The 26,534-nt window shown below is 38.3% G+C and overlaps 1 protein-coding gene across 7 annotated transcripts in view; it reads left to right on the forward strand.

The window, feature by feature from the left end:
• Positions 1 to 26,534, forward strand: part of LOC126344938 (oxysterol-binding protein-related protein 1-like) — a 413,895-nt gene that overhangs the window by 279,961 nt on the left and 107,400 nt on the right. For all 7 annotated transcript variants that reach the window (XM_050002065.1, XM_050002064.1, XM_050002066.1 and 4 more), the window contains one exon: positions 964 to 1,076. In XM_050002065.1, coding sequence (XP_049858022.1) covers positions 964 to 1,076 — 113 coding nt within the window. The remainder of the gene's footprint in view (positions 1 to 963; positions 1,077 to 26,534) is intronic.

Genomic DNA, 26,534 nt, shown 5'->3' on the forward strand with positions numbered 1-26,534 from the left:
CTGCATAACTACATTGCCCTGGCATGTGCACGCATCCATATAGTGGCATTTGTTTATAGATTAATAATAAACAAAAAAATAATTAAAATATGTAAAGCTATCAGATTTCAACTGCATGACCTATCCAAAAGAGACAATATTATGATTAATGACATTTTGCAGAAGATAATGGGAGTGACACACATGAAAACCTACACATTTTAGACATACTTACCTGACTGGAAACCCAATTACGTACTACTGCATCAATGTTTCTGCTTCCATTACACTAGACAATGATTTTGTTTTGGAGCTCACAGGCTAGTGCCATATTAAGTTTCCACTCACCAGTGTTTATTGTTTACTTTATTTGCAATCAAATTTGTAGCTTCTTATTGCTTCATTCCCAGTCACTTAGGCACAATTCAACAATTGTGCTTAAGTGACTGAGGATTCAGTTGTAAAAAGCTGTGAAATAGATCGAAAATAAAGCTGAGCGGAAAATTAGTGTAAAAACAGTCTGTGTACTCCACAAGAAAAGCACATAAATATGCCCTAACAGACAACATTGACAATGTCAGGATTTAATGGTTCCTATAAAAGCTCCAATTGAAAGACTTACTTAGTAATCATTAGACACTGAAAAGTATCTTTTATTCATGGCCACTTCACCATTATTTGCAAGTTAAATACTGCTAAAAGAAGAATAAAGTCTACTCTATACGCCTGCGATTTTTGCTTATGAAACACACACTATTCCATTCTGTTTACACTGTTTGCTAACACTGCTTGGTGTTAGTGAAGCTAGCCTGTCAATGGACTAAAGTATTTGATGAATGCAGCTTGTCGCAACTTTAATGTGTGCAGTCATTAGTTAAATACCAAATTAAATAAGAAAGAGTCACACTTTTGCTAAATTAGCAATTAAACATGTTTGATGTGGCAGTACAGTTACAATAAAATGTTTTTCTTTCATCTTATTAGGTGGGGTGAGGCATATACATGGACCAATGTGAACTGCTGTGTCCACAACATTATTGTTGGAAAACTTTGGATGGAACAGTATGGAACGATGGAAGTTGTAAATCATTCAACTGGTATGAATAATAATGTGCTAAAAAATTGTAATTTCTTTTTATTTTGAGAACTGTAGTGTAATATGAGAGAGGAGAAGGAAAGAATTTTGCTCAGGTGTGTAGACAGTTACTGACAGGAAACGTATGTTTTAAAGAAATTACTTCCCAGTTTTCAATCATGGTATTTCCCAATTTTAATCGTTTTTTATTTCAAGAAAATATGAGGATAATCCCAAAAGTATGGTCTCCTATTTTTTTAAAGTACATAGACCTGTTTATTTCTACAACAGTTTACATCAGTTTACTGCTTGAACATTTAGCTATTTTTTGACATAATCACCATTTCTGTTGATGCATTTTTGTAGACACTGTGGCAGTTTTTGTATGCCCATGTCGTACTAGCTCGCCGCCATGCTGTTCAGAAAGTTGTGAACCTCTTCTTTCACCTTGTTGTCGGAGCTGAATCGCTTTCTGGCCATATGTTCTTTTAACCTAGGGAACAGGTGATAGTCACTGGGCGATAAGTCAGAACTATAGGGTGGGTGGGTGATTATGTTCCACTGAAATTGTTGCAGGAGAGCAACGGTTTGCCAAGCGATGTGTGGGCGAGCGTTGTCATGGAGAATGTGTACGCCCTTTCTCAACATTCCTCTTCTCTGGTTCTGAATTGCCTGTTTGAGTTTTATCGGAGCCTCACAGTACCTATCAGCGTTAATTGTGGTCCCAGTGATCCTGCTCTGACGACGAGGTGAAAGAAGAGCTTCATAACTTTCTGAAAAGTATGGCGGTGAGCTGGTATGACATGGGCATACAAAAAATCCCACAGCATCTACAAAAATGCATCAACAGAAATTGTGATTATGTCAAAAAATAGCTAAATGCTCATGCTGTAAACTGATGTAAACCATTGTAGAAATAAACAGGTCTATGTACTTATGAAAAAATAGGAGACCTTACTTTTGGGATTACCCTCGTATAACTTTAGAATTTCAAATGGCTGCTGTACTCGTTAGCAAAAGAATGTGGGAACGGGTTTGGGGAGGGGGGGGGGGGGAGGTACTGGCTTCTGCTATTGCCTTGTAAGCATAATGTCATCAAGCTTTTAGAGTAATCAGTTTCCCTGATCATAATATGGAATAAAGTGTAGATCTGTCCTACATACTTTTCTAAATTACGAATTGTTTGCTATATGGAATAAAGTGTAGATCTGTCCTTCGTACTTTTCCAAATTATGAATTGTTTGCTACGCACATATTATATGCACTTTCTAAGAAAACTCTTAGCAAAGTAACTGATGGAAATCAACTGACACTGACTGGTAGTAACAGGTTTCTAATCACAGCTAACATAGCAGACAAAACTGTTCAGTGTATCTACATCCACAAGAGTAGAAGTGATATGCCGAATAACAACCATTGTAGTGTTTGTGTGGTTTTGGAATCTGAGTATTTATTGACATGGTAAACCTTTCCAACACAGTGTTGTCTGCTCTCTGAATTTGGTAGTGATGTGAAAGGAGTCAATACTGATTACTGTCTTTTTATTTCAATTGATGTAGCTGTTTCCAGCAGTCATCTCGATAAGAATCTTATTAGATTGTACTTACATTGGTTTTGTATTCAAATGATGTAGTGTTTTATATTCAGGTATCCACAGCTGTTGAAATGCATAATATTTGGAAGAATTCCACTAACATCTGGTAAAATTGTTGTTTATTAAAACACAACCAGTTTTGCAGCCTAAAGCCACATAATTAGGTGCAACCGACATGGTAAAAAGCAAAGGACAGTGTCACCACATTTTGTGGCTATTAACATTAATGAAGGAATATCTAAAATATACTTGCAATATTAAAAGATCATATACATACCCATCACTCCTATGGTGAGTGAAAAGTAACGAAGATATGTCCCTTCATTTAGGCATGAAATGCAGAGAGGCACAACTCGTGGTTACAGAGCCATGTTTTAACATTTGCATGCATCTAAAAAGAAAAATATTTTATAGTGAGAGAATGCTAAAAATTTTTAATGGGGCTGGATTGATGTGAAAAAATTGTCACTGCTGACATGGTTAGTCATGACACTATGCGAATTATTATATGGAATGTATCAGCTGGCAGTGTCTTACTGGTGTGATGGCAAGGCAACCCCGTGTTGTTCAAAGTAAAAGCGGCTTACACAAACAACAAAGTGACACTAGCTGGCTGGTGGAACAGAAGCTATTCATGTGGACAGTGTGACTTCATGTATTCATGACTAGGAACACTGAGTCATTCCCTTTACAATAGAGAATAATACAGAATTTTATTATGTACTAATAGCTAATTGCATAAACAATCAAAATTAGCCAGAATGCTGTGGTGCTTCGATTGTAATTGGTTATTCAGCATTAACTGTGCTTTTTCTTTCTTATGTCTAAAATTTCTACTTCCCCTAATATATTCAAAATGTGGCTTTTTTTCTTTTTATGAAATATTTTTAAATTTTCTGAAGGGCTTGTGATGCCGATCCCCTCTTTGTGAAAGTGCATTGTTAATGTAGATTATGAATTATTTAAGTTAAACTGTTTGTGCAGTCTTACTTGAAATAGCCTACCAGTTTGCCCTGTATATTTCTTCAGGCAATGTGTAATACAGTGTACACACACTTCATTATGCAGGGTGTACATAAAGTCCAGGAACACTTTCAATTATCTGTTGCACAAGAACCAAACATTGTAATGATATCATACATATGTCATTTGAAGAGAAACCTTGAAAGTTCCTTTTTTTCTCATCTATACCACCACAGCATAGCTTGGTAATTTGCCGATAGTTAGCTCTAATCGCAAACATGGCAAGTTGAGGTGTGGAGCAAGCTTTCTGTGTGCCAGAGTTCAACAAAAACAAGTGTGCTACAGCTGTTCAACAGATGTTTAGAACCAAGTGCAGTAAAAAGCCACCAACAAGGAAGGCCATTTACCACTGGCATGACACATTCTTTACAACGGGTTGCTTGTGCCCGGCAAAGAGAAGTGAATGTGAATGAAGTGAATGTGGAATGCGTACGAGAGACATTCATAAGGAGTCCAAAGAAATCGGTACGTCATACATCCTGTGAACTCAAAATGGCTCCAGTGACAGTGTGGAAAGTCCTGCGACAGAAGCTGTCTATGAAACCATTCAAATTGGAGCTACTGCACAAGCTCAATGACGACAACAAAGACAAGCATTTTGAGTTTTGTTCACAATTGCAACAATTGAATGAGGATCAGGATGGCACTGTTGATCGCTTAAGTTTTAGTGACAAAGCCACTTTTCACACTAATGGGAAAGTGAACAGGCATAATTGTCGAATCTGGGGTACAAAGCATCCACATGAATGCATTGAATTTGAGCATGATTCCTCTAAGGTAATTTTTTTTTTTGCCTTGTCACATCGAAAACTGTACGGGCCATTCTTCTTGACTGAAAACACTGTCACTGGATATTTCTACTTGAACATGTTGCAGCAATTTCTGATGCCTCAAATGCAATTGGACTCTCCATTCGTCTTTCAGCAGGATGAAGCTCCATCACGTTTTCATTGTGAAGTTCGTGGGTACCTGAACACGGATCTGCCAAATCGATGGATCGGCCGTACTACAGAAGGGGACAGCTGTTTCATGAAATGGCCTTCCTGATCACCAGATCTCATTTAACACATTAAAGATTTGGTGTATGTAGCACCTCTACCATGTGATGTAGCAGAACTCCGGGAGAGAATATGGGAAGTGACTGTGACAGTTGATGATGCCATACTGAAATGTGTATGGCAAGAACTTGATTACCATATTGATTTCTGCCAGGTCACTCATGGTTCGCATAACGAATGTTTGTAAAAAAAACTTCCAGAGTTTCTCTTCAAAATCCGAAATATATGAGATCCATACAATGTTTAGTTCTTGCGCAGTAAATAACTGAAAGTGTTCCCAGACTTCATGTACACCTTGTATTTATTTACCACGGCTTTTTCCTTGTGTCTGAGTTTTCTATGTAGATCTGTAAAATAAAAATATGCTGAAATAATATTTTTTGGATCTCATACATCTGCCATTTTTTTCGGATACTACACCCAGGTATGGTATTCTACAACAAAATAGAATACTTCTTTGTCTGCTAGGTTGATTAAGTCTTATAAAATCTGCCTCTCATTTTCTATGGGGAGGAAGATGTTTCTTTTTCAATATAATTTTATTAATTGTGTTAAAAATTCTGGATTGTAACTGTTTCGATACGCTATATACTGTATAATCTCGTATTCAGTTACTTGAGCTCCACTAGTAAGGGGCATACGATATAACGTAGCTCAGAATGCTGCAGATTTTTATTTCATTGGGTGACATGATTGCATGTGTGTAACTAGATTTGCTGTGGTTGGCTTTTGGTAAATACTGAAGCCTTTGGTAAATATTGTAGCCTGTGTTTTCATTTTTTATGGTCACTTGGATGTCCAAAATTGGTAAAGCTTCATCTCAGCACATTTACCAGTAAACTATATCTTTTGGTCCATACTACTTAGATCCCAGAGGAACTAGTCACTTTCTCCATTATTACCATCATATAATATGAAAACATCGTCAACATATCTATTCTGTAAAATAAATCTTCTTGTGTGTTGAGGGAATTTTGTCAGAAATTCATGCTCAAAGTTCATCATAAAAGTATTTGCTATGCAATAGGCAAGTGGTGAGCCCATGGCTAAGCCTTCTTGTTGTAAATAAAAATCATCCCCAAATTTAAAATAATTAAAAGATAAAACAGTAAAGACAGAATTTCTTCCACCTCCTTACATGATCTCTCTGAAAAGGTATACAGATTCTCTGCAATAATACTTGCATCAGAACAATAGGTACATTATCGTACACATTATTGACATCATGTACCATCACACATGTGGTTGGTGGCATGAATACACCCTGCAAATTGTGTATGACCTGTTTCCTGTTTTTATACTGAAATCAGTAGGATGCCGGAAATGTTTATTCAAATAATCAGTGAACAGATTTTCTACTTCATAACCTGTGCCCCCTCCAGCATTCGCAACTGCTCGTAATGCTTTACCTATTTTGTGAAGCTTTACAGTAACACATAATTTTGGCACAGTTGGGTGCATTTGTAAAAGCTAGGAAAACATTTCCATTTAATAGCAAATAGCTTCTTTAGGTTTGATACATATAGTTTGCAGTTAAATAATGTCTAATTTTCATTATCTTATTCCGCTAAAAAAAATCTATAGTCTGCCTTCTTATATAAAGAGGGGCACAACATTACAGGCCCTTCAGAAAGTTTAAAAATACTTCTTAAAAAAAGAAAAAGCTGTATTTTGAATATATTGGTGGAAGTAGAAATTTTTAGATGTTGTTGTTCTTGTCTTCAGTCCTGAGACTGGTTTGATGCAGCTCTCCATGCTACTCTATCCTGTGCAAGCTGCTTCATCTCCCAGTACCTACTGCAACCTACATCCTTCTGAATCTGCTTAGTGTACTCATCTCTCGGTCTCCCTCTACGATTTTTACCCTCCACGCTGCCCTCCAATGCTAAATTTGTGATCCCTTGATGCCTCAGAACATGTCCTACCAACCGATCCCTTCTTCTAGTCAAGTTGTGCCACAAACTTCTCTTCTCCCCAATCCTATTCAATACCTCCTCATTAGTTACGTGATCTATCCACCTTATCTTCAGTATTCTTCTGTAGCACCACATTTCGAAAGCTTCTATTCTCTTCTTGTCCAAACTAGTTATCGTCCATGTTTCACTTCCATACATGGCTACACTCCAAACAAATACTTTCAGAAACGACTTCCTGATACATAAATCTATATTCGATGTTAACAAATTTCTCTACTTCAGAAACGCTTTCCTTGCCATTGCCAGTCTACATTTTATATCCTCTCTACTTCGACCATCATCAGTTATTTTACTTCCTAAATAGCAAAACACCTTTACTACTTTAAGTGTCTCATTTCCTAATCTAATTCCCTCAGCATCACCCGATTTAATTTGACTACATTCCATTATCCTCGTTTTGCTTTTGTTAATGTTCATCTTATATCCTCCTTTCAAGACACTGTCCATTCCGTTCAACTGCTCTTCCAAGTCCTTTGCCGTCTCTGACAGAATTACAATGTCATCGGCGAACCTCAAAGTTTTTACTTCGTCTCCATGAATTTTAATACCTACTCCAAATTTTTCTTTTGTTTCCTTTACTGCTTGCTCAATATACAGATTGAATAACATCAGGGAGAGGCTACAACCCTGTCTCACTCCTTTCCCAACCACTGCTTCCCTTTCATGCCCCTCGACTCTTATGACTGCCATCTGGTTTCTGTACAAATTATAAATAGCCTTTCGCTCCCTGTATTTTACCCCTGCCACCTTTAGAATTTGAAAAAGAGTATTCCAGTCAACATTGTCAAAAGCTTTCTCTAAGTCTACAAATGCTAGAAACGTAGGTTTACCTTTTCTTAATCTTTCTTCTAAGATAAGTCGTAAGGTCAGTATTGCCTCACGTGTTCCAACATTTCGACGGAATCCAAACTGATCCTCCCCGAGGTCTGCATCTACCAGTTTTTCCATTCGTCTGTAAAGAATTCGCGTTAGTATTTTGCAGCCGTGGCTTATTAAACTGATAGTTCGGTAATTTTCACATCTGTCAGCACCTGCTTTCTTTGGGACTGGAATTATTATATTCTTCTTGAAGTCTGAGGGTATTTCTCCTGTCTCATACATCTTGCTCACCAGCTGGTAGAGTTTTGTCAGGACTGGTTGTCCCAAGGCCGTCAGTAGTTCTAATGGAATGTTGTCTACTCCGGGGGCCTTGTTTCGACTCAGGTCTTTCAGTGCTCTGTCAAACTCTTCACGCAGTATCGTATCTCCCATTTCGTCTTCATCTACATCCTCTTCCATTTTTAGATATAAAAAAGAAAGTGCATAGTTTACATTGGATACCCAATTAGAATCAAAGCACCATCTTGGTTGTTTTTACAATTGGGTATTTGTATGTAATAAAATTCTATATTATTCTCACTTGTAAATGTAGAGATCCAGTGCTCCTAGTCATGAGCATATGACGTCACACTGTCCACATGGATAGCTTCCATTCTGCCAGCTAGCTAGTCTCACTTTGTTAATCGTGTGGGCCACTTTTACTTTGCCCAACAGTGGGTTGCCCTGTCATAATACCAGGAAGACACCTGATGCATTCCACACAGTAATTTGCATAGTGCCATGAGTAATTATGTTAGCAGTGACAATTTTTTATAGCCAATCCAATCCCTTTTAAAAACTTCTAGCCTCCTATCTGTATAAAATATTTTTATTTTTTATTTTTAGATGCATGCAAATTTTAAGTTGCACATATCAGCAATTTGTCCTAAGTGAATGGAGCACATCTTCATTAACTTTCATTCACCACATTATTTACAATATTCTCTGAATAGTAATTTTTAACTTGGAGAAATGGGTACACCTCACTTACTTACTTACTTACTTATACTGGCCACACAAACCATAGCTGGTCCTTGGTCTCACTCAGTTTGCGTCTTCATATCCCAGACCCAGTATATGCATGCTCCCATGGTATTATCCTTGCATCTCATTCTCGGCCATCCCAGTGGTCTCTCTCCTTCAGCTTCTCCATCCATTACAGCCTTTATTGCAGTGTTCTTCCCTCTCCTCCTCACATGTCCATACCATCTTAGTCTGTTAATTTTCAAACTTGCTACGACATCAGGCAGTGTGTATAATTGCCTGAGTTCTCTGTTTTTTCCTGATTCTCCACTGTTAATTTTCTTTCACTGGTCCGTATATTTTTCTCAGTACTTTATTTTCAAAAGTGATGAGTTTTTTCTCTGTTTTCTTTGTCAGGGTCCATGTCTCACTTGCATAGCACACTATTGGCTTGATGATGGTTTGATATTTTCTCACTTTCGCCTGCCTAGATAGCAACTTCGATCGTATGATATTGTGCATAGCTCCTAGACATCTTCCCGCAGCTTGAATTCTTGTTACTATCTCTTGTTCTATAAGGTTTTGTTGGCTGCTGTTGACACCAAGGTACGTGAATGTGTCTGTCTTCTGTATTGTTAGATTTCCAATTTTTAGATCGTTTGGTCCTAAGTGAGCTCTAATTCCTACTACCATGAACTTTATTTTACTTTCATTTATAGTTAGACCTACTGTATTAGCTTCTTCCATTAGCACAGTCCCCATTTTCTCCAGTTCTGTCTTTTTTCCTGTTAGCACAATATCATCTGCAAAAGCCAGGACATTTACTTTTTTCCTGTGGTGACTCCTGCACTTTCACATGTTACTGTCTTCAGGGCGTTGTTGAGGGCCAAATTGAACAGGGTTGGTGATATAATATCTCCCCGTCTCACTCCTGTTTTTACTTCAAATGTTTCTGAGAATTCCCCCTGTACTTTCACTCTACACTTTGATTCCATCACACATGTTTTAGTTAACTTTATCAGCTTGTCAGGTATCCCATATTCTGCCATTATCCTCCACATTTCCTCTATTACTATGGTGTCATATGCTTTGTTGAAATCTATAAACAGGCAAAAGCTATCATGATTGTGCTCCCAGTTCTTATCTAATATTTGTCTTAGTGTGAATATTTGGTCAATTGTTGATTTACCTTCTCTGAACACTGCTTGTGCTGTGTTTAATATTTCCTTAATGTATGGGTTGAGCTTGTTCAGTATAATTCTAGATATTACTTTGTAGCATGTGAATAGGAGAGATATCCCTCTGAATTTCTGTGTCCGCATTTTGTCTCCTTTCTTGTGTCTGGGACATGCAGCAGCAGTTTTCCATTCCTCTGGCATTATTTCTTTTCTCCTTACCTCTTTTATCAGTTCGGCTAACCATTCATGTATCTTCTCTCCCCCTTCTTTGATGAGCTCTGTTGATATCATGTCTATTCCTGGGGCCTTCCCATTTTTTAGTCTTTTTATTCCCTCCTTCACCTACATCAGAGTTGGTTCTTCTACTAATGGTTGTATGTTCTGATTGTTTTCTGCCATGTTTGCATTGTTGTAGGTATCTACTGGGTTGTTCAGCAGTTCTTGTATTTCGGCCAGTTCTCTAAATTTCCTTCATTCGTAGTGATCAATTTTTCATTCTCGTCCTTCATTATCACAGCCTGTGCTCTGTGCTCTTTCATTGACCTGTAAAACTGTTTATTGTTGTTCTGGTTATAGTCCTCCTCAGCATTCTCTATCTTGTTTATATATGAAAGCTCTATTCTCTCACCTCTTCATTTCTCTGATAGTTTTCCTGGATGTTGTTTGATTTTCATGGTTGTTATTGTTCATCATTGCCTGTCTGGCTCTCTTCCTGTCCTGTACTGCTTTTCTTCATGTTTCATTGAACCATGATTTGCACTTTATATTGCTATTATTATTATCTCCTAGTAGTTCATGCACGTCTCCCTCATAACTGTCATCATCATCTTCCATTTTGTGTTGATATCTTTATCTTCTTTTCTATTGTTGCATTATCTAATTCAGCAAATCTATTTTTAAGCTTAATCTTAAACTGGTTATTCACCTCCTCCTCTTTTAGCCTACTCACATCTACTCTCTGGGTTCTTTTACCACTGTTGTCCTTACTTGGTAGTTTTGGTAATGATTGTTTCATCTTTATTAGCACAAGAGAATGGTCTGATCCTATCTCAGCCCCCCTCATTGTCTTAACATATGTTGTTGCCTTTTTATTTTGTTTTTTTCTATCAAAACTTGGTCTATTTGGTTTCTAGATAATCCATCCGGTGAGGTCCATGTTGCTTTATGTATATCTTTATGAGGGAGTCATGTACTTGCTTTTTCCATGTTTCTAGGTTTGGCGAAGTTGACAAGCCTTATACCATTATCATTTGATTCAGTGTGAAAGCTGAACATGCTTATATATGGTTGCCATTGCTGTTCTTGCCCTATTTTTGCATTTAAGTCTCCCAGCACAATTTTGATGTCATACTGTGGTAATCTGGAGTACATCTGATCTAAGATGTCATAGAATTCATCTTTTATGTCTTCCTTCTTGTCCTCAGTTATGGCATGGACACTTATTAATGAGATATTTCTATATTTACCTTTGATTCTGATGTAGCATATTCTTTCATTGACATTTTCTAATTTCATCACATTGGCCATTATCTTATAATGAACCACAAATCCTGTCCCATATATTTGGTGACCATGCTTGTGTCCGCTGTATATGATCGTGTTGTTTTTCTCTCTGTGCATACCTTGTCCAGGCCATCTTATCTCCTGCAGGGCTGTAATATCCATTTTGTACTCTGTTAGTTCTTTGTCCAGTATCTTTGTCTGTCCTGCAGCATACAGGGTTTTTATGTTCCATATACCTATTCCTAGTCCCTTATTCATAAGCTTGGGGCATTTTCCATTAGATCCATTCCAATCCAAGGCTGGGTGTAAGTGTATAGGAACCAATCAGTTTTTTAGAATGTTTGATGGTTAGCCCGATGATTAAACCTCCCATTTTATATGGGCTTGGGACTGACTGGAAGGCTGGGTAATGGGTATGCCTATGATCTTTTAATGTTGCAAGTATATTTTAGACTTTCCTTTATTAATTTTAATATCCACAAGATGTCGTGACACTGTACTTTGCTTTCTACCACGTAGTTTGCACCTGATGATGTGGTTTTAGGCTGCAAAACTGATTGTCTTTCAATAAACAATAAGTTTACTAGCTGTTACCAGAATTTTCCCTAATGTCACTCCAGAAAAAGATTAATAATAATATGGAGTAATTATTGTACAACTGCCACAAGGCCTAGCTCTTGCCTGCACTTGTAAATGGTTACACAAAGCATAAAAAACAACTGATTGTGCTCTTGAAAAGCTGAAAAACTCTAGAAAATAGTAATAAACAATTTACTGCATCTATGATAATGAACACAGGCTGAAGAATGAATTAAAATTTCTATCAAAGCTGGTATTTGAACCTGGACTCCTATTCACTAGGCAGATGTGCCACTACATCTAGCACAGCTGTACGCATTACTCTAGTACATCTTCCTCCGTAATACAAAATCCATTTCATGTCTCAGCCGATCTTGCTATTCCAGTGTCGGAGAACCCCTACGATACTGATACAAGTTATGAAGGGGGACATCAAGGTAGGCTGACGTGTGAATTAATGTTTGTGTTAGGGAGGGAGATGTACTAGGATAATCCATGCTGTTGTGGCAAGCCATTGTGTTAGGGTAGTGTATGGTTAGTGCATGTGTCTCATGAGCAGGAGACCCAAGTCTGAATACCGGCTTTGGTACAAATTTAAATTTATTCCTGCAGCCTGTATTCATTATCATAGATAAAGTTGAGGCTTAATATGTCTCTGGGGCATATAATTTATCTTATTAGTTTACTGAATGTTCACAGTGGCAGAACTTCTTCTTTTTTTTTTGAAAACTTAGAAATATTTAAACTTTCATACATATTCAAAAAGTCACACAGTTTATCGAGTATGGTGTACATAAAATGTGTGTACGGAAACATGTCTTGTCAATAATAAAAAAAAAATAAAAAAAACAATTTTGGATAGTGCCCTTGCCACAATTGAAACAAGCGCACCTACTGCATATAATTCCTGCATTCTTCATGGGCCAGCCTTACAGTCTGCTATGTCAGATTGAATAGCCTCCATGTGCCATGTTGGTACCCAACAATAAGGGGTACTGAGAATCTACAGAAAAAGATTAGAGGGCTCTGTTTCAATACAAACCTGCAAAGATTCACACACAGTTTGAGTTTAGGTTTGTACATAAAGCAGCTATTCCAAGAAAAATGGCATAGTTTTTGGTTTATGCGATACCTATTGTTCATAAAAAACCTTTTTTTCCAAATTTAATAACTATAACAACTGATGCTACCTTCCTTTCTTCTGATTTGTACTGAATGATTTTGTATTAATATCTTTCACTTACTTTTGACAATATTATGAAATGAATAGTTCCTACTCACCAAATAGCGGAGATGCTGAGTTGCAGATAGGCTCAACAAAAAGACTATCAAACAGTGCTTTTGAACAAATAGGCCTTCATCAGAATTCGACAATAAACACAAACACACACACACACACACACACACACACACACACACACACGATCACAGTCTCTGGTTGCCAAGGCGAGATTGGCCTTGGTAGTCAAAGAATGTGGTCATGTGTGTGTGGATTGCTATTGCTTGTGTACCTTATCTAATTCTCATGAAGACCTGTTGATGATTAGCAACTATCCTTTTCATAATATTGTCATTATTCCATTCTGGATTTTCCATTGTTTGATTTCACTTACTTTCCCCATAAATATATTATTGTGAAATTAATTTTGGTGTCCTCATGAATTTAACATATGCTGTTGTCATATTATTCCTTGTTGTTGTTGATTATTGTGCAGATGTTCTATGTCCTACTTTTATAATGTGTGTAATCTCAGAATGCAGACCAGTTTTGAATCACTCTGTGTATCCCTCTCTGTTAACCATTGGCAACCAATGAGAATTACTTTATTTCTGGATGACTTTCTGTGATTTAGTGAGTACTACTGGACGATGAAAACTGCTCTCCTCATTGTTAACTGTTGTCCATAGCAATGCTTTATAAGAATGGACAACATGAATAGTATCCTTACAGCTTATTCCTTGTCAATCAAAACCTCTAGTTATGAAACAGTCTTCCTTCACATATCCCTTCTGCTTTGGAAATCACTCTTCCTACTCTTTTTCTTCCTCCTCACACATTTGATCTGCTGTCATGAAACATTCACACTTCCAGTCACTTATATATTGTTTCCATACTGCTCTTCATGTATTATTGTTTTGTTACCTTCACTACATATATTGAGCAAAGGTCATCTTTTTCAACTTTTGCCTTTCATTCTGACCCTCAGATGTCCCATACCTGTGTGCTAATTTCCTTCCTGTGTGATGGTTCTCTCCCCATGTGCTGCCCCCCCCCCCCCTTCCCCCACCCCTATGTACTGGTACCCTCCCCAAGTGCTGGTCCCCTCGTCGTGCACTGGTCCGCTCATCATGCTCTTGTCCCTTCTCTGTGCATTGCTTTCCTCCCCATGTGCTGGTCTCCCTCCCTGTACACTAGACCACTCTCCATGTGCTTGTTGTCTCCACATGTGCTGGTTCTCTCTCTACATGCTGTTTCCTCCCGGGATGTTCCCCTTCCTCCCTTCTTTTCTGTATGCTCTCACTCCCTGTCAGATTTTCAACTTGGTAAGTGAGGCAGTGTCTAACAGTTGGAGAGACTGGGATCATATGTGTTCAGTCTAGTTTCCAGTTATTCATAAGTAAAGGCTGTTTCATGTGATTAACTAATCTGTGTGGCATGGTGATTAGTTAGGATTGCAGAAGCTGGCCAGTCATTATATGATTTAAAAAATACCATAGGAGTATATGACTGTGTACTTGCTTTCAAATACTTGGAGGTATTCAAGAATGATAAGGGCAGTGTTGCTCTGAAAAGACCATAATGATGATCACCATATCTCTTTCTTGTATGATTGGACTGCAGACTGCAAACAGCAGAATATCAGTAAAGTCAATGCAGATCATCTTCAATCAATTTAGTGCAAGTGGCCTCAGTGCGTATCTTTCCATGATGTCGTGTCAACAATAAGACATTCTAGTCTCTACAGACAATGGTCACATAAGTAATGCAGATAGATGAACACCACAGAGACCCATGTGTTTTTCTCTCTTAATGAGTTCTGATTTAGTGTGAACTTTGACAGTCACCATAGTTGCAGCTAAGAAGACTATGGAATATAAAACAGCATGAAGCATACCTCATATACTGATGGACTGGGACCATTGAGCATTGTGGAGAGTGGACGTAAATGATCACATGAAATGAGTTAGAGGAATCACTTGCAAGTTCTGAAAACAGTTCAACATTGTCGTGACAGACTGTTAGCATGGAGAGGAATCAGGTTTCACGTGTGTGCAGAGCTTACCATCACTCAAGTGGTTACGTAATCACTCAAGGACATAGTAACAGATCCTCCATATTTTTATTACGCTGTTGTGTGCTGGTGGTATTCATAATTATTTCCTTTTTGTTGGTAGGACCACTCATTCTTCTCCATTTTGAATTCTGTTTAGATATGCTCAGTGTTCAACTTTGTCATAGTTCTCCAAGATCTGTATCTTCTGAAACTGTTAAAGAGCTACAGTTGCTCATCTTGAAAAGCAATATAATATCTTTCCAACAACCATCAGTGTTCCAACTGACTCCATATAATCTATTTCTAAGCAGTGATGTCATACCATGTTATGAGGTAGTTGTTATTTTGTTTCCTGTTTCCGAGCTGCTACACTGGTGGAAAAAAAAAAAAAACCCTTTCACATTTTAAGATACACGGATAATAATTACAGCATCTGCTCACAGTTAACAACACTTGAATCATTGTATGAGAGACTGCAAAAAAGAAGTTACACATTATTATAGCAGGCCAAGTAGCTTTCATATGATGCTTATCTAAACACCAAATTGGCAAAGACATATGACTTTATATTTCAATGTAGCCACCAGGTCTCTCTAAACAACATTCAGAAGATTCTACCAACTATTCAGTTCATCGGTGGTACTGCTCCATCATAGAGCCATTCGTTTCCCCCAGACATTTATTTAGCTTGCCAAAAAGATTGTGGGGACATTGTTATCTGTGGTTGATGTCAATGGCATTACTTCCCGATTAGTATCACCCACATCTGTATGGCCTTGGCCAAACTTTGGTACTATTTCATTACGGCAGCATGTGACATACTGACAGAATTTCACAATGAATCTTGGGCAATGGAGATGTTTTGCTACAAGAATCAAAAACTGTTCCAGATACTTCATCTTTGGAGTATGTTTCCATTTTCGGCATTTCACTCGCATACTGTGATGGACCTATTATGCTTACTGGAGCAGGACTAAGTCTGCAGGAAACCCGGAATGCGTGGTCTCTTTTGACAGTTCACCACTCTAGTTACAATGGTCTTGTGTGGGATGACATATGTAACTTACTTTCTGAAGTTCCTAAATAATTCACTATATTATAAAGTGCCTGGATATAATATTTGGTGCATAGTCAAAGGGGCTTAAGGTAAAACTACTACTTTTTTAGAAGAGCCACAACGAAGTTCACAATCCTCTCTAAAATCCAAATATGTATATATTTAAACCAACAGCACATTATTATATAGTAAATATTCCCTATTTTATGGCCCAAATTTCTTTGGGCTCTTGGGTTTATTTTTCCCCCATTTTCATCCTTTGAACGTAGATAAGTGCTCCAGCCCATTTGCATAATAATTTTGTGACCTTGATGAATGTGGTATGAAACAACTGTATTTGAAAATAATTACTACATTCTGACATTACATGAGTACCACTATATATTAAACAAGAAAGTACATACTGTGTAAATATTTCTATAACAACATGTTATGAACAAGAACAATATTGTGGATTCAGTTATTCCATAAATCGGCCTGATGTTATAAATAAATCAAACACAATACAATGAGAATGCTACTCCAACTCAATTTTAGTTAGATCTGGATCTTGTGCAGTTGTATCAGGATCTGCAGGAAGACACACTGACAGAACACTGGTGGTATAAGAGGCAGTAGCTCAAGTAAATCCTTCTTCTTCTTGTTGGATATAGGCATGCGTGATTTGCATTTCTTTTCCACTTGGTTTATTGATGGCCTATCCCTTCTTCTGAAAATCAATGTCTTGAAAGGTTCGTAACCCAAGGAATTCTTGTAGTTGACCATTCCTTCATTGTTAGTATACTGGAGCCATTGAGCAGCATGCCATGAGTAATGTTCTCCGTCTGTGTTTTTCTTTCTAGAAAGCAAACAAGATATGAGCAGTCCAGCAAAGTCAAAAAACTGTTCTTGGTTTAATTCAACAACGTTGAATTGTTTCTTGCCAGTGCTCCTCACCAACTGGTACTAATTATGAGGATGATTAATTGGAATCTTGCATTTTTCCTCTGTTTCTATTGCATGGAATGGTCAATGTTGCATTCCATGTGTGCGTGTGTGTGTCCAGCAACTAGGAATTTATGACTGATGACCTTGATTTGAGGGAACTCTCTTGAAGCCTTAATGGACATTGCTGCAATATGGGAATTTTTATTTTGATCCCCACATATGTCAGAATAAAAGTTATTTCTGAAATATTTATGGGCATATTAGACAAGTGCATGTATAAGCACAAAGCTATTTTGTTTGCTCCCCTACAAGCTAAAGCTTAAAGCCACATATTGTTGGTGGATTGCCCTGTACCATTGTCATGTACTGTCAAATTAAATGTCCACAGCTGACGTTTGTAAAAAGTTACTGAAGGCATGGTGTAGGAAGGCATTGCTGCAGATCAAAGCTGAAACATTTTTTAGAATCATCTTTCTTACACATATCTTTGTCTTTTGCTTTTGATAAGAAAGCAAAGTCAGTAGTTGATGTAGTTTTTGTTCAGCTGAGTAATTTTATAGGTCGGCTGTCATATCAGTTTCATTTGCAACTTGTATTTTCATATGTAATACATCACATTTATGGCATGTATTTACACTGGGTTGTTTGAAGGAGAGTTTCAAGGCATGAAATTCCCTTCCTGGATACAGGTTTTGATTTGTTCTCTTTGTGTAACTGGTACATAATTTACAAATTCAGATGAGAAGGGAGATACCTCTTGTAATTGCTCCTTCTGGTGTAATGAATTTCATTTGAAGGGAAAGACAATAAATGAGCTATTACGTCATTCAATTCTTCCTCACCCTTCTTATGTTACAAAGTATGTTTTCCATGCCTATCAGTGGGGGGGAGGGGGGGTCCAGTAGTGCTTCATCTTATATTTTTAATGGTGTGTCTAACAAATTTCTCATGCTCATCTACTGTGCTGAGGAAATGGTGTTTGCATACTGGTTTCCTTTGACCATTTGACCATTGATTTCAAACCAGTATTCATGATTAACATTCCTTTTTCTAGAACATGTTTCGTTTCTGGGTCTCCTGGTTGCCTCATGTTTAGCAGTGACATGCTTTGCTATAAATGCAGCTCTTATCATGAGTACTGAGTCCCCAGATTTCTGAAAAAAAAAAAATAGTTTTGTGAATATCATTTTCCAGAATGAGGAAACATTTCATTTTGCACTGTTTAAGAGGTTTCACCTTTCTAGCACATACTTACTTCCCACTAACATTAATGTACAATTGTCCAATATGCAAAAGAACCATTTGTTCTTTGTGCAGTGTCTAGCCCAATGAGTTGAATAGCCATACCTTCACCGTTGCCATTGCTTGTAGAAGGCTGTTCAATTTCATCTCTTGAAAGAGATGTCTCCACCATTGGGTGTGCAGGAACATTTTGTGCAGTGTACTCTTGCTGCTGATCTGAATCATGAAAAGGGGCTTTCAGTTTTTTCCTGACGTGACTTTTTGTTCTTGTTATTATTTCGTCATCTAGGCTGTTTTGACTTTTTGAACCTGGTATATTTGTCTTGATCACTGTCATCCTCGTAATCCAAAATACCTGACAGTGTAGATGGTTTATCAGGGGCGCCCTCCAATATATCCCATATTTTATCTTGTTTGAGTAGTGGTGAAGACAGTAATAAATTGTTATCACTACATTCATTTGAATATAAACAATGAAATATTTTGTAGAAATTAATAGTGTTCCGTATTCAGTATTCTTAATTATTGTGTCTGTAGTCTTACAAGAAGTGCAGTTTGACACAACTTTTATAAAAGAGACCTATATGGCTACAGTTTATTTAGTCTTGTAAAATGAAAGCTACTATATCGGCTTAAAGATCCACTTGTGTTAATGCCAGTGTGTTTCTGCAGTGAATGAAGCATTTCCTTTCTGTGGATAAACATTTTCAAACACGTTCAACAAACAGTGAATGTTAATCTTCCCTCTTTCACTATGCAACAACAGTTCACATATTTATAGCACATGCTTCCTCACTAATACAGTATTGCCAACCCTGGGAAAGATTATGGAATAACAAATATCAATTAAAAATGTTGAATATTACTAAGAGCATAAATCGACAAAACTTATTCAGTTTATCGCACACTGCTGATATTAAGGGCATATGTCGACATAAGCACTTAATACAAAACAAATGTTAGCTAAGGCACAGTGACCATTTGATTCAGTATGCCTTGTATTGCAACCTGATGTAAGCCCTTTATACCAAACTAAAGCTTGTGTTTTCTTTGTCAGTGTCGTTTAACAAACCAAAAATGACCAAAAAGTGACTTACGCCCTTATGACCTTGCACTAAAGATATATGCTGCTGTATGTAATACCAAATTAACTGAAATCAAACAATGGAAAATCCAGGATGGAATGTAACAGTATTATGAGAAGGGAAGTTGCTACTCACCACATAGTGGAGATGCTGAGGCACAGATAGCCACAACAAAAAGACTCTCACAATTAAAGCTTTCAGTCATTAATGCCTTTGTCAACAGTAAACACACACACACACACACACACACACACACACACACACACACACACACACACGTGACAGCAGCCTCAGGCAACTAATGAAACCACACTGCGAGCAGCAGCACCAGTGCATAATGAGAGTGGCGACTGGTTGGGGGTAAGGAGGAGGCTGCAGCGGGAAGGGGGAGGGATAGTTTGGTGAGGGTGGTAGACAGTGAAGTGCTGCAGGTTAGATGGAGGCCGGGGTAGAGGTGGAGAAAAGGGGGGGGGGGGGGGCAATGGAAAAGAAGAGAAATAAAAAGACTAGGTGTGATGGTGGAATGACGGCTGTGTTGTGCTGGAATGGGAACAGGGAAGGGGCTGGAGGGGTGAGGACAGTGACTAATGAAGGTTGAGGCCAGGAGGGTTATGGGTATGTAGGATGTATTGCAAGGAAAGTTGGTGGGAAGGATCCATATGGCACAGGCTGTAAAGCAGTCAGTGAAATGATGGATATCATGTTTGGCAGCATGGTCAGCAACAGGGTGGTCCATTTGTTTCTTATTGGTGGCCATTCATGTGGACAGACAGCATGTTGGTTGTCATGCCTACATAGAGTGCAGCACAGTGGTTACATCTTAGTATGTAGATCATGTGACTGGTTTCACAGGTAGCGTAGCATTTGATGGGCTAGGTGATGTTTGTGACCAAACTGGAGTAGGTGGTGGTGGGAAGATGTATGGGACATGTCTTGCATCTAGGACTATTAGAGGTGTATGAGACATTAGGTAAGGGATTGGAAGCACGGTTGTGTAATGAAGGACAAGTATATTGTGTATGTTTGGTGGATGGCAGAATACCACTGTGGGAGCAGTGCAAAGGATAGTGAGCAGAACATTTCTCATTTAAGGGCAAAATGAGAGGTAATCGAAACCCTGGCAGAGAATATAATTCAGTTACTCCAGTCCTGGATGGTACTGAGTTATGACAGGAATGCTCCTCTGTGGCTGGACAGTGGGGTTTTGGTATGTGGTGGGGAGACTGGAAAGATAAGGCACGGGAGATTTGTTTTTGTTCAAGGTTGGGAAGCCTTCACTGACCATAATTATCCTCCCAATCTTGTACATAAACAAATCACTTGCTCCTTATTTTTCCAGTCTTCTGCCACCTCCCAAAGTCCTGCCATCCAGCCACAAAGGAGCATTCCCCTTGTGACTCACCACAACCCAGGACTAGAGCAACTGAATTTGATTACCTCTCGTTGTGCCCTGAAATGAGAAATGTCCTGCCCACTATCCTTCCCACCCATTCCACAGTGGTGATCTGCAATCTAAGCTGCAACCACTGTGCTGCATTGTATGTAGGTATGACAACCATCAAGCTGTTTGTCCGCATGAATGGCCACCAACACACTGTGGCCAAGAAACAAGTGGACCACCCTGTTGCTGAACATGCAGCCAAACATAATATCCTTCATTTTAATGACTGCTTCACAGCCTGAGCCATATGGATCCTCCCCACCAACATCAGTTTTTCTGAATTATGCAGGTAGGAACTTTCCCTACAACACATCCTACTTCCATTAACCCTTGTTACCTCAACCTCTGTTAGTCACTGTCCTCACCCCCTCTAGCCAGTTCCTTGTTCCCATTCCAGCACTACACAGCCATCATTCCACCACCACACCCAGTCTTTTTATTTCTCTCTTTCTTTTCCGCCACCTCACCCCCCACCCCCCCACCCCCTGCCTTCTTTTCCACCTCTTCCCTGGCCTCCATCTAACATGCAGCACTTCACTGTCTGCCACCCTCACCATACTATCTCCCCTCCCCTCCCCCCCTCCCCCGAGCCTCCTCCTTACCCCCACCCAGTTGCTACCATCAGGCACTGGTTTCAGTTGCCAGAGACTGCAGTTGCATGTGTGTGTGTGTGTGTGTGTGTGTGTGTGTGTGTGTGTGGTGTTGTTGATGAAAGCCTTAATGGCTGAAAGCTTTAATTGTGAGAGTCTTCTTGTTGTGCCTATCTATGACTCAGCATTTCTGCTGTATGATGAGTAGCAACTTTCCTTCTCATGAAATTAACTGAAAGCTTATTTTTATATTGCTCTAGTGATCTTTAAAATTGTAACACCAGGAAAGATAACAAATAATGAAATTTAACTTTTGGGTGTTTACAGTATGGTAGGAAGACCACCGTACTAAATTGGTAGATAATGTGGGGGTATACTTGGTGAAGAACGTAGTGCAGAGAGCTGCCATCTCTGGCAGCAATAATGGTGCTAATGCCACTGAGCATTGAGTCAAACTGAGGTTGGATGACAGACGCAGTTATGTCATTTGAGGAACATAGTTTCAAATCATATTAAATGACAGGAATGAACCACAACAAAATTCTTGAAGGAAGAACCTAGATATTTAGAATATGTTTCAGAATTAGTCATGATTGAAATAATGAAGGCATGAGACATCATTTTAATTTTTAAATTGCTCTTAATACATTTTCAACCAGTTCACTGAACAAAATATATTTTGATCCAGTTGTGTCTTCACATAATCTGAACTGAAATATTTATTTTAATTTTTTTATTAATTTTATTGTTGGACCTGGCCCATCATGTAAGAAAATAAAGTTGTTAACATGTCGTTGCTGGTAGATTGATGTGTTACATTCTTGCATTTAGTTCTTCTTCCTCATGCAAACAGCCACAGCCATCATCCTCATGGGCCAGCCTACACTGATGCATCAGTGTTTAGTGTCAAAACGTAAAACTGCAAACTATGAAACCAACTCCAGTTGTCTTCAGATCTTGTTTTCAACAGGTTAGGGACATCCAGTTTCTTAGTGTCGGGTAATACTCTCAGTTTATCATTAATTGGATGTTCACATACCTGGTCAATCGTTGTGTCTCATTGCAGGTGGGTTGCAAATTGCTTTGAGGGATCATCGAACCTGTATGTTGGCTCCATCTTTACACTGATGTGAGATTGCTCAACTTTCTTCTGAGTTTGTAGTCCCTTACAAAGCATTTTTGCCTAAAAATGTTACAGTTCCTACAGCCTGGTAAATCTCATGGTATTTCTCAGGTGTAATAATGTCCAAGCACTTACACAATGCCAAAAACCCTGTCTGTGGGTAAAAATCAATGTCTTCTCACTGGGAAGAATACATTAATCATGAAAATGTTGGTGGTGCTTTATTCTGAAGCCAGTAAACTAGAGCATGGATAACATGAATGTTATGTTCTGCCCTCCACACACATCTGCAGAGAGCCTGATGGAGGTGATCGAATTATCAAATTTAACCACACCTGGAAATGAGGTAATGCCAGATGGCTCCTTATTCACTCCTCTTCCATCCTTGGTTCCATTCCAAGCATACAATTTTGTAGTCTGAATTCTGACATCAGTAACTCATAGTGTGTAAAAGCATATTTGCCATGAATAGTATGCTTTGGCAATCGATAATTTAGGCAGTTGTTATACCTGTTGCAAATCAAAGCAAAATGACATTGTATCAGGAGGACATTCTATCATAAGTCTTTTAAAAGCCTTTGTGCAAACTTTGTGTGCTCTCAGTTCAGCTAGTAAACCATTCTTTTTCGTTACGTCCTTTTCAGATTTAATCTGAAAGAGAATTTGAGCACAATAACTATAAGTATCCATGTATGGTATCCCATTTTGAAGTGTGTGTGGAAAATGTTCTGGAAGAACCATTTTCTTACTTCCAAGTACAGAGGAAATCTCACATTATGCATCTTGAAGAGACTGTTTATGTTTAGTTCTGCTGGATGATAAAGCTTTTGACTTCTATTCCTACTGTAATGTGATTCCCTTGGTTAAATGAGAAATAAATGCAGTCATCTTTTCTCTTTTTGCACCAGAGCATTCTTTCTGTAGCCACCTCTCTTTTCTTGAACACCGTCACCATTCTTAACAGCTTTTGATATGTTGTTAATGCTGGTTTGGCTTATCCCAAATAAATTGTGAAGGAATTTTGAGCAGACTGTATCAAGATAGGTCAGGTCAGCACAAGCAACATGCAGTCTTACGTTACTGTGTTTAAAGATAACATTATGGACAACTCAAACATAGGGCATAGCCACCAGTCATAACATGTCAGAACTGTAATGCCTGCTGTCCAAATTACTGGCTATGCAAACCATAGGTGGCAACATTCATTGTCCTTGAAGGCTCCACATAAGGATATATTCATCCCAGTGCCGTATGCAGAACTGAGACTCTTCTGGAAAGATAATGTAATGTCACTCTTGTGTCCTGTATTGCCAATGGGCACACTACTGTCGCCATGCCTCTTTCTGCTGTACTGTAAGTGGGAGATGCAACACTGGTCACTGAGCTGATAGTCCATACCACTCCAGTCATTGTTATACTGTCCGCCTGGATACATCTCTTGCTTGTCCTGACACCAGGCATCTGATATGCCTGTACAGTCCTATTTAGCTGACTGAACAATATATTTGTCCTTCAGGGCTAGTTGTGGGATCATTGAAATGTATTTGCATGTAATACACTTAATGCTGAGCTCATGTTTTTTTGCATATTACCTTGAGATGGTGTTACAGTTTTACTGACCAGCAGTATACATGTGATGTGGTTTCTTCCCTAAATATTTTGACTAGCATCACTCTTTTCTGACATGCAAAATTTGTCAGTAGCCCAGATAGAAACTCACTAAAGTCTGGTAACTCTAAACAGTATTTTGCAAGGTCTACACTATTATCCATTTCATAATGATTGACCCCTGACTTTGAGTTTTCCTGTCACATCGCATGACAGACATTGATGTGTTATAGCTTAATGAAATTGTGGAAATGGTGATTCACATTAACACAATGAAATGCAAGCTCTGTTGTTGCCTTTCATAGCTGTTATGTTTTTATGCACATAAATCTATATAAAGCATTAACATCATATTTAATTTTTTTGCTTTTGCATTTCTATGCACTGTGTACTTGATTTTGATATGTTACTGGACCTCTGAACAGTATTTCCACTTCATTGTTCATTATTGCAGTATTTACATCACAACTTCCTGTCAGATAGGAAACAGCAGTGCTCCCATTTGTTGTTGTGTATTTGTGTGAGACAGTGCTTGTAATATAATTAGTTGCCTTGTACTTGTGTGAAACCGTGCATCATTTATGGAGCTGTGAGAAGGCTATGGTGATCAGAGCATGTGCTTATTTGAGGCTGAAAAAGAACAGGGAGTGAGCAGTTCTGTATCACAGCCAGTAAAGAGAACTTCTGAATGTTTTGGTATTTGTTCAAGTACAGTGAAGCAAATTTCAGGAGAATATAGAGAAACTTCATGATTTGTATCACCCAAAAAGAGCTCTGGCAGAAGACAGAAGTTTGCATTGGATGAGTTTACACAGGTAGTCACAAGAAGAAAAATCCATGACTTCTATGTGGAAAAGCAGCAGTTTCCAACATTGGCAGCTGCATTGGAAAAGTTGAAGACTGAAGTGGAAGATTTTCCTGATATGGGTGAAACAACCCTTCGGTGTGCTGTTCAAAAATTGGGCTTCAGATTCAAAACGTTCTACAAAAAACCTGTGCTGATGGAAAAGCACAAAAAGAGACAAGTTCTTGAATGAGATAAGACATTTGAACAACACTGGAGGGACTATTTATTACACTGATGAGAGTTGGTGTGGTGCAAATCATTCCAGAAAGTTTGGTTGCCAGGAACAAAAAATGCCTGATCATCAGAAAATGTACACAATTAACTCAGAGAAAGTGTTTAGGAGCCAAATGGCTGCAAAAGGAGGAATTCAAACACTGCCCAGTTCTTGGAAAAGGATTATAATGTGCTACATTGGGAACAAAGATAGGTTCCTGCATAATACTGGCTTATTTTATTCGCCGTGAAAGAGGTACAGATTATCATTCTGAAATGAATGCCAGACCCTATGAAGACTGGTTTAAGAGCATTCTCGAAAAACCACCAAACAGATCTTTGATTGTTTTATATCAGGCTCCATTTCACACGATGATAAATTCAGTATCATGAAATTCACCTGTGAAATTGAGAAAGGATTTTATTATTGAATGGATGGAAAGCTATAATGCAGAGCTTGTATCTAGTGCCACATCATCTGAGGAATTTACTAAAGCTGTGCTACTGGAACATATCAACTGCACTTCAGGACACAGGAGTACCTTTTAGAGAGTATTTTGTGATCAGTGGACAGCAAAATTAAACTTCTGTGTTTGCCTGTAGCGCACTGCAAATTGAACACTGTTAAACTTATTTGGGCATTTGTCAAGGACAAGGTTGCAAAGAAGAACAAGAATTTTAAAATAAATGATACTTTATAGTTGTGTTGCTCCACTCTGGAAAATGTTCCCAAAAGTGTCTGGAGGAATTCAATGAGCCATGTACACAAACTAGTAAACGGTTACACACAAAGAACACACTGTCTTGACATAGCGATAGAATCATTGCTGATCCAAGTCATGTCTGCAATAGCAGCAGGAAGACTTCCGCCAACAGTGAAAGTGATTAAGGTAGGTTTTATTTCAGTCATCATTCTTTACTGCAAAATTTATCCAAGCTAATCAACTTTTCCATTTGCTGTTGAAATGTGCTGTACAAACATTCATTTATCGTGAGCTGCTTGTATATTGGGCACTTATTTGCAATTTCCCATATTATTTGCCTCTACTCACAAAACTGAATGTGGCAATCCTGTACTGGAGTGCACCTATGAAGTTCCTGTTCTACATAGATGAACAAACACTTTTGGTACATTACAACAGTGGCAGCACACTGGTATGACAACTACGCTCCACCACAGCCTCGCATATATTGCAGCTACTAATACAATTGCTTTACAAATTCTTAAGTAACAAACCCCAGGAGTATTCATTAGTAAAAACATATGATGCAACCAACAAAAGTTCAAGATTAACACCAGTGCGTTCTCCTTCACCATAGCTGCAATAGTAAGCTCAACT

This window comes from Schistocerca gregaria, chromosome 1, assembly GCF_023897955.1.
Source record: "Schistocerca gregaria isolate iqSchGreg1 chromosome 1, iqSchGreg1.2, whole genome shotgun sequence".
Classification (NCBI taxonomy): Eukaryota; Metazoa; Arthropoda; class Insecta; order Orthoptera; family Acrididae; genus Schistocerca; species Schistocerca gregaria.